We start from the raw sequence: 9,861 nt of genomic DNA, 5'->3' as shown, positions 1-9,861 counted from the left end.
CTTCAATCTTGTCCTTCTCAGCTTTATAAAACTCCCAAGAAAATCTTTTCAGTGGATTGTTTACGTTGCCCACCTACACATCGATAGGTAGTCTTCAACGTATCGCCAAATTGGGGCCAGGTTTTTCGTTGCTAAGCGATGTGGTTGTTAAGGGAGACACGCCTGATTTTACAACCATTCCTACCACAGTTATTAAGCAGTTGTTAAATGAATCATGCAGTCAAAACTCACTTAACAACTGCCTCACTTAGCAACGGAAATTTTGGGCTCCATTGTGGTCGTAAGTTGAGGACTACCTGTATTATTGATATAATTCCCTGTATTATAGGTATAATAATGCTACAGGGCATTGCCTGCCAAAGCAATTAGACACAAATATTTTTTTTCCCCTGTGCCATCGTTCTGTGGAAGACCTAATTCCCACAGTACTGTCTTATATCTAAGGATATTTATCCATGTAATATGGCTGTATTAATATTATCCTTCTCATCTTTTTTACCACCTTCTCTTACTGGTATCTTATGATTATGTTACTTTGTTGTGTGTATGTACACTGAGACCTTACGTACTGGAGACAAATTCCTTGTATGTCCAATTACACTTGGCCATTAAAGTATTCTATTCTATTCTATTCTATTCTATTCTATTCTATTCTAGATAGGTAAGACAGGATAGGATAGGATAGGATAGGATAGGATAGGATAGGATAGGAGAGGAGAGGAGAGGAGAGGAGAGGAGAGGAGAGGAGAGGATAGTCTTCCATTCCATTCCATTCTTCTCTTCTCTTCTCTTCCATTCCATTCCATTCCATTCTTTTCCATTCCATTCTTCTATTCTATTCCATTCTTCTATTCCATTCTATTCCATTCCATATATTCTACTCTACTCTACTCTACTCTACTCTACTCTAGATAGGTAAGACAGGTTAGGATAGGATAGGATAGGATAGGATAGGATAGGATAGTCTTCCATTCCATTCCATTCCATTCCATTCTTCTCTTCTCTTCTCTTCTCTTCTCTTCTCTTCTCTTCCCTTCCCTTCCCTTCCCTTCCCTTCCCTTCCATTCTTCTATTCCATTCCATATATTCTACTCTACTCTACTCTACTCTACTCTACTCTACTCTACTCTACTCTATTCTATTCTATTCTATTCTATTCTATTCTATTCTTATTCACCAAATGAATGGCTCCCCTTCCTGGATTTTAGCCTTAGACGTTTAGCATCCCACTTACCAGGCTGTAAAGGGCCCATTCAGAACTCTCTTCGTAATCATCAATGGTGGAAAAGACAGAGAGGACTAAGCAGGAGAAAACCAGCAGAAAACTGGACAGCACAGAAACAAAATAAAACAGAAAGAGAAAAAAAAACATTAATTCAACCAGTGATGGACTTGTTGCATTCTATTTTTCTTCCAGGCCACAAATGACAGGTTGCTTCATATAAACTGCTTCATGTGATTAAAGAGTTAATACATATTCTGGATTCACACACACTATATTGGAAACCAAAACTTTTGGTTGGCATTTTGGATGCCACCCCCCAAAAAACCCCAAACTTTAACCAAGCTTAGGATTTGGTATAAATGGAGTATTTATTTCAGCACTTCAAGGTAGACCAGAGTAGGAAACCAGTGGTGCATGCTAACACTGCTTTTATTAGAAGGCTACAGAGAGTCCTCAACTTACAACAGTTCATTTAGTGACCATTTGTACTTGCAATGGCCACAGAAAAAAAGTGACTTATGATCATTTTACACACTTATGACCTTTGCAGCATCCCCGTGATCAGGTGATCAAAATTCAGACACTGGGCAACTGACTCACATTTATGACAGTTGCAGTGTACCAGGGGTCACACGATCCCATAATAATAATAATAATAATAATAATAATAATAATAATAATAATAATAATAATAATAATAATAATAATAATAATAATAATAATAATAATAATAATAATAATAATAATAATAAAAAGTTGGAAGGGACCTTGGAGGTTATCTAGTCCAACCCCCTACTCAGGCAGGAAACCCTATACCATTTTGTGACCTTCCGACAAGCAAAGTCCATGGGGAAGCCTGATTCACTTAATAGCCGTGTGACTAACTTTATAACTGCAGTGATTCACTTAATAACTGCGTCTAGAAAGGTTGTAAAATGGGGCAAAACTCACTGAACAGTCTCGCTTAGCAACAGAAATGTTGGGCTTAATTGGGGTCATAAGTCAAGGACTACCTCTATAGTAACAAAACAGTCCAAGCCCGAATGCAGGTCCCCCTCACGCCCTTTATATTCCTGAGAACTAGTGAGGGTTTTGACTGAGGCACCACCTCCAATTATGTTTCTACTCTAGACTTAGCTTTCTTTTATCTAACTCAGGGGTCTTCAGACTTGGCCCTTTTATGACTTGTGGACTTCAACTCCCAGAATTCCTCTGCCAGCATTACAACAGTTCGCTTAGTGACTGTTCGAAGTTACAATGGCACTGAAAAAAGTGCCCCCCAAGCCACAGCCGAGCAAAACACATGTCTGCCCGCCCGGCGGCACTCTTCCTCCTGTCCGAGGTTTTCATTGTTGTGAGCATTTCTGTTGAGGATTGGCAGCAGGGGTGGGGTGGGGAGTGTTTGGTTTTTATTCCCCCCGTCTGCTGGGTGGTTGCAGCAAGTTTTGGTCACTTCACATGACCCTGGGACTCTGTGACTGTCATAAATATGAATCAGTTGCCAAGCATCTGAATGTAAATCAAGCGCCGATCAGCTGCAACATTCCAGCTGATCGGCGCTTCTTCTGGGCTCATTCCAGCTGGAGCCTGGCGCTGATCCTGGCGCTTCCGCTGAGCCCTGACAGCCCTGAAGCTCCAGCCATCTCTTGCTCAGGCTTGTGTGGTGCTGCCACCGGTTCAGCTCATTCCCCTCCCCCACTAACACTTTTCTAGGGTGGTCGCGTACCACCTGCAAGGTGCCAATGTACCACAGGTGGTACCCGTACCACTGGTTGAAAAACCCTGGTATAGGGTTTCCTGTCTAGTCAGGGGGTTGGACTAGATGACCTCCAAGGTCCCTTCCAACATCATCATCATCATCATCATCATCATCATCATCATCATCATTATTATTATTATTATTATTATTATTGTTATTATTATGGATCATCGCACAGTCAGCCAGATGTTCAGACTGGATTTGGCATTTTGTCTACCTATCGAGTCCTTACCCAGGACCTGGGATAGGCAGATGTGGATGTTTGATGGTATTACAGATATCGTCGCAGGATGGAAGCAGTTCCTAGTAAGGCCGCCTTTTGCAATTGACTAATAGCAAATTTGTCAATGCCATTGATGGTGTTCAAGTGGTGCTCCAGTTGTTTTGGAATTGCACCTAAGGCGCCTATTACTATTGGTACTACTTTTGCTTGCTTTTGCCACAGTCTTTCTATTTCTATTTGTAGGTCTCTGTATTTTGTTATCTTCTCCAGTTCTTTCTCTATTACTATTATTATTATTATTATTATTATTATTATTATTATTATTATTATTATTATTATTATTATTATTATTATTATTAAACATCTCAGCTTGGAACATTCAAAATACCCTTTCCAGCTCAGATGTTTTGCACTTAAAATACTCCAGGAAGGTCTAAAGTACTCTTCTGACTCTTCAGCTAGGAGTTGAAATGGAACATCTGAGCTCAACACATTCTGGATTTCACAGGTTTTATGGACCCCCAGGCACAAGCGTTGAAAGCCTAATCAGCTGTCTGTTTCCCAAAAAATTGCTCCCTGGATGATGCTACTGTTCTCCTAAGCAGCCTTTCCAAGATGGATGTGCTCACTACAGTTCCCATCACTGTAAATAAGACATGGCCACGGGCTACCTCAGGGTGACTGCAGCCCATCAGTGGTTTTCTTATGCCTCAGAAGAGGATCAGGAAAAAAAAAATACTTTCAGCCCAGCAAACATGGAAGCAATGTTCCTTTATCTATGACACAACATGATTTGCAGCAACTGATTGCCCGGCTATTATGAAACCACCCTTGCTTTTCCAAAAGGGACATCAACAACCAGCAGAATGAGTCAAGCAAGCAAGCAGAAGAAGCCACAAGACACGGCGCCTTCTGTGCAGAAAAAATGAAAGCCTCATCTTATGCAAACCGTCTTAAAGCGTTTGTCTGGTTTGGACCAGCATCACTACTAATTCACCTTCGAATGTTGGTGAGATTCTCGACATGGGTGCGATTGGCGCCCTAATAATATGAAGGTGATTTTTAAAAAATTACCTCCAAAGAGGAATGTCTAGGGCAGGGGTAGGCAACCTTGGCTCTTTTATGACTCGTGGACTTCAACTCCCAGAATTCCTGAGCCAGCATGGCTCAGCTTGGAAACCTCTCCCTTTCCACTCAGCATGGCTGGCTCAGGAATTCTTTTATTCTGAGTCATAAAAGAGCCAAGGATGCCTATCCCTGGTCTAGGCCCTAGACCAGGGATAGGCATCCTTGGCTCTTTTATGACTCAGGGACTTCAACTCCCAGAATTCCTGAGCCAACATGGCTCAGCTTGGAAACCTCTCCCTTTCCTCTCAGCATGGCTGGCTCAGGAATTCTGGGAGTTGAAGTCCACGAGTCATAAAAGAGCCAAGGTTGCCCATCCCTGGTCTAGGGAGATTCTCAGTCATCCAGGTCATGGTTGTCCCAAAGATGCTTTTTCAAGAGACAACTGAGCTTTTTTGTTCAATTTTGAATTTTGAACAGCCCTCTCTCAACAGAGGGGGAGGGATACGACATCATCCATCTCCAGTCTTTCAGCAGTTCCAAGAAGGCTCCACACCCATTTGCACCACTCAGATGACCCTGAGGACACAGATAAATCTCCAAGTGGCCTCAACGGCTCTCTAAAAGAATGCAAATGACCAGCTGTCTGCAAGGAGTATAAATCCTTCTATTCCCCACCATCCAGTCAGAGCTGGAGAAGCTTCTGGGATGAGAAGCGAAACGTCTTCTAAGGAAAAACAAGAAAGTCCAGTTGTCTCCTGAAAAAGTACCTTTGAGATTCTAAAGAGGAAACTAACCATCACACAGCGGGTCATTTACAGAACAACAGAGTTAAAAGGGACCTTAGAGGTCTTCTAGTCCAACCCCCTGCTTGAACAGGAAGCCGTATACCTGGGGTAGGCAACCTTGGCTCCTTTATGACTCATGGACTTTAACTCCCAGAATTCCTGAGCCAGCATGACTCAGCTTGGAAACCTCACCCTTTTCCCTCAGTGTGGGTGGCTCAGGAATTCTGGGCATTGAAGTCCACGAGTCATAAAAGAGCCACGGTTGCTTACCCCTGCCCTATACCATTCCAGATAAATGGCAGTCCAGTCCAGTCTCTTCTTAATACTTTAAAAATGTATTGCAGTTCACAAGTATTCTTGCACTCTTATGTCACTGTTTCTTAAGTCCACACACTTACAACCATTGCATCACCCCCCCGTGGTCCTGTGATCAAACTTTAAAAAATTTAAATTAAAGCATGGTCCCCCAAGATGCCCGCAGCAGCCCACAAAATCAAAATGATTTGCTAGATATTGAAAATATTTGCAAAATTCAAAACGTCGCTCTTCCATTATTATTTTTATTTGTTCAAAAATAAGGCTTTTCATGTTTCATTTATGTTAATATCTAATGGGTTTCGTGTTGTTATTATTGTATGCTTCAGTAAATATAGATAGTCCTTGACTTACAGTTATGCGTTCAGGGACTGTTCAAAATTATGATAGCGCTGGATAAAGGGACCTATGACCTGCAGCCTAATAGCTACCCTACTATAATTCCCAGGATCTCCTCCACCCACTGAGGCACTGAGCAGTGTTCCAATATCTCAGGGGCTGCCACAAAGAAGAGGGAGTCAAGCTATTCTCCAAAGCGCCTGAAGGCAGGACAAGAAGCAATGGGTGGAAACTAACCAAAGAGAGAAGAAACCTAGAACTAAGGAGAAACTTCCTGACAGTTAGAACAGTTAACCAGTGGAACAACCTGCCTCCAGAAGCGGTGAATGCTCCAACACTGGAAGTTTTTAAGAAGAAACTGGACAGCCATTTGTCTGAAATGGTATAGGGTTTCCTGCCTGAGCAGGGGGTTGGACTAGATGACCTCCAAGGTCCCTTCCAACGTTGTTGTTGTTGTTGTTGTTGTTGTTGTTGTTGTTGTTGTTGTTATTATTTGACTTCCAATGTAGTGGTTGAAAGCCTGCAGCAAGGAAGGAAAAGGAACGTATTGCTCTTTATAATCTGTGATCCGATAGCTGCATCTCAAAAAAGATACCGTAGATCTCAAGGAGATTTTTTAAAAGGCAAGGAAAGCATTTAGGAGACTAAAGCATCTTCCCCATGTACATTTGAGGCGTTCTACAAAGCTTCAAGCAAAGATAGAGACAGGATAGATAGAATGTTTTGAATTTCTCTTTCCCAGGCTATGTGCAGAACCAACGGAGACTCCGTGATAAATTAGCAATGACCATCTGCTGACTGGTGGATGTAGATATTCCTTCATATCTCTCAGCCTCAGAGCGATTCCTCAAAATGAGAATTGTGCTTAGAATGAATCGTTTTGGGAAGATGGCAAAGAACCTGAGAGAGAGAGATTTGGAAATGCATTGTGGTGTTCATCATTTGACCCAAAATGATGCACTAGATCAGGGATATCCAACCATGGCAACTTTTAAGACTTGTGGACCACAACTCCCAGAATTCCATAGCCATCCATGCTTTAAGACTTGTGGACCACAACCCCCACAATTCCCCAGCCAGCCATGTTTGAAGACCCCTGCTTTAAGACTAGTGGTCTACTGGTCTACTCCCACAATTCTACTGGACTTCAACTCCCACAATTCCCCAGCCAGCCATGCTTTTAAGACTAGTGGACTTCAACTCCCACAATTCTAGTGGACTTCAACTCCCATAATTCCCCAGCCAGGAATTCTGGGAGTTGAAGTGCACAAATCTTAAAGTTGCCAAAGTTGAACACTCCTGGACTAGACTGATCTCTGGCTACCTCAAAGGGGTCCTTCTTTCCTTGGAGATAGGCCAGAGATCAATCTAGTCCATCATTTGGGGTCAAATGCTGGCCAGCCCAATTTATTTGCAAAACGTCCTTTCAGTTTGACTAATTCTGAAGGGTTTAAAGAGGGTTAATGTTATTATTTAAAAACAGGGACTCCTCAATACATGACTGTAAGGAACCTGCCCATTATGTTCATATGTCACAACAGTTGCAAAATGGATCAGTTATGTAACCGATCTGATTTTACGAACTTTCTTGCAGCAGTCGGTAAGCAAACACAGCTGTAAAGTGAGTCAATAGTTAACTACGGTTGCGGTTTTGCGAAACGCTAGACGTGTAACCACTTTCAGCAAAACCACCATGCCATGCAGTCACATGACCACAAAATGCTGCAAATCTTTGTACATGTTCTGAGCATCAGAACTTCAAATTCAAGTCCCCTTTTTCAGGTCCGTCGTAACTTCAAACGGTCACTAAACAACCGCTTATAAGTCGAGAACTATCTTTATGGCTTTAATACCATTAATCAGTTGGCTGTCCAAGATTCCCAAATTCCATTTCTTTTTGGTGGGAAGTTTGCCCATGAGTAAAAGCATTATTTGATTAACAAAACAAAAAAAATCCAAAAAAACGTCTGGCCACCACGTTTCTGTCTGAAGAACAGGACGCTCCTCGGAGGCGATCAGAAAATCTGAAGATCGTATGAATCAGCAAGTAAACAAAAAAAATGCAGATTCCACAGCAGAAATATCGTAAAAGGGAGCATGAACGCTTCCAAGATTTAGTGCCTTTTCATCTAAAGCGGTTCCACCATCAAATACGTGCCCGTTGTGATCAGCATCAGCTGGAATGCTGACACAGTGACAAACTGCAGAAGTTCAGCAAAAAATCTTTGGCTCCGGAAAGACAGTTCAAGGCAATAAAACAAAAGAAATTGTCATTTATGGCACACTTGGTAAAAAAAAAAAATCTGCTTAGATCTCCCCAGTGTCCCATTAATTGTATTCCAGACACAATCAAATATCAATAACTCATTAAATGTCCTTTACTTGAAAACTATTAAAAGGAGGCCTTTTATTTCGTCTTTTTTGTTTGTTTGTTTGTTTCTTTGTGGAACACCTGGTCCCAATCTGGGATCCCGTTCTGCCTTTTGCAAAATCATTACAGCGATTATTCAGGCTTGTGATTCCCAAAAAGACTAGGTTATAAATTGGCTTCTCTTAAGTTAATCAAGGAGAGGAGCGACCTAGAACTAAAGAGAAATTTCCCGACAGTGAGGACAATTAATCAGTGGAACAACCTGCCTCCAGAAGTTGTGGGTGCTGCAACACTGGAGGCTTTTAAGAAAAGATTGGATAAGCATTTGTCTGAAATGGCATAGGGCAGTGATGGCGAACCTTTTAGAGACCGAGTGCCCAAACTGCAACCCAAAACCCACTTATGCATCGTCGAGTGCCGGGTGGGTGTGGCCCATTGGCTGGGTGTGGCCCATTGGCTGGGCGTGGCTGCGGTGGTAATGGCAAACTGGGTGGGACTAAAAAGTTCAATCAATCAATTCCAACTTTGCGAGATCTTTTTTTTTCCCCATGAGAAGTTGAAATTGATTGATTGAACCTTCTTTTTTTTTTTTGCACACGGCGGCGGAGGCCTAAAGCGAAAAGGTTTTATAAAACCCAGCTGAAGGCCTAGGACTGGGGCGACAGTGCGCGTGCCCACAGAGAGGGCTCTGAGTGCCGCCTCTGGCACCCGTGCCATCAGTTCGCCACCATTGGTATAGGTTTTCCTGCCTGAGCAGGAGGTTGGACTAGAAGACCTCCAAGGTCCCTTCCAATTCTGTTATTGTATTGTATTGTAAGTTTCTTCATGGGTATTAAAATGATCAACAACAAAGATACTTCAGTATTAAAGTTCTTAGAGGCCACTGCAGAAATTTATGGAGACTCCAGAACACAGAATATAGAATAACAAGAGCTGGAAGGGACCTTGGAGGTTTTCTAATCCAGAGGTCCCCAACCTTTTGGGTACCAGGGATCGGTTCCGTGGAGAGAGGTTTTTCCACGGACCGAAGGGAGTGTGGTTTTGTGTGCTGCCTACATCTCGCGGATGGGGCTTTATTTGTGCGGACCGGTTGCTGACATGCCGTAGCCTGATACTGGTCCAGGACCGGGGATTGGGGACCCCTGTTCTAATGCAAATCCCGGCTCAAGCAGAAGACCCTATACCATTCCAGACAAATGGTCGTCCAATCGCTTCTTGAAATGCTCCAGTGTTAGAGCACCCACAACTTCCGGAAGCAAGCTGTTCCTTTGATTAATTGTTCCGACTGTCAGGAAATTTTTCTTTGGTTCTAGGTTGCTTCTCTCCTTGGTTAGTTTCCACCCGTTGCTTCTTGTCCTGCCTTCAGGTGCTTTGGAGAATAGCTTGACTCCCTCTTCTTTGGGGCAAGCCCCTGAGATATTGGAAGACTGCTCTCATGTCCCCCCTCGTCCTTCTCTTCATCAAATTAAACATACCGAATTCCAGCAACCGTTCCTTATATGTTTTAGCCTCCAGTCCCCTAATCATCTTTGTTGCTCTTCTCTGTGCTCTTTCTAGAGCAGGGGTCTTCAAACTCTGCCCTTTTATGACTCATAGTCTTCAGCTCCCAGAATTCCTCAGCCAGCGTGCCTGTTCTTGAGTCTCAACATCTTATTATAGCCTATTTTGTGAGTTAAGATTATCAGAGCCAGTTTGGACTAGTGGTGAAGGCACCAGAATAGAAACACCAGAGGCCATGAGTTCAAGTCCAGCCTTGTCATGAAAGCCAGCTGACTT

The 9,861-nt window shown here is 42.7% G+C and overlaps 1 protein-coding gene across 1 annotated transcript in view; it reads right to left on the bottom strand.

Annotated features, from left to right (window-relative positions):
- The window catches only part of LOC107299879 (potassium voltage-gated channel subfamily KQT member 2-like), a gene marked incomplete at both ends in the record, with an annotated part of 11,332 nt that extends 10,007 nt beyond the window's left edge, over positions 1 to 1,325 (bottom strand). The window contains one exon of the mRNA XM_015829220.1: positions 1,235 to 1,325. Within this exon, the coding sequence (XP_015684706.1) occupies positions 1,235 to 1,325 (91 nt within the window). The remainder of the gene's footprint in view (positions 1 to 1,234) is intronic.
- Between the last annotated feature and the right edge of the window lie 8,536 nt (positions 1,326 to 9,861).

This window comes from Protobothrops mucrosquamatus, unplaced genomic scaffold (assembly GCF_001527695.2).
Source record: "Protobothrops mucrosquamatus isolate PMUCROS unplaced genomic scaffold, P.Mucros_1.0 scaffold5652, whole genome shotgun sequence".
Taxonomy (NCBI): Eukaryota; Metazoa; Chordata; class Lepidosauria; order Squamata; family Viperidae; genus Protobothrops; species Protobothrops mucrosquamatus.
Note: the sequence above shows the minus strand (reverse complement) of the source record. Positions and strands in the feature narration are given on the sequence as shown.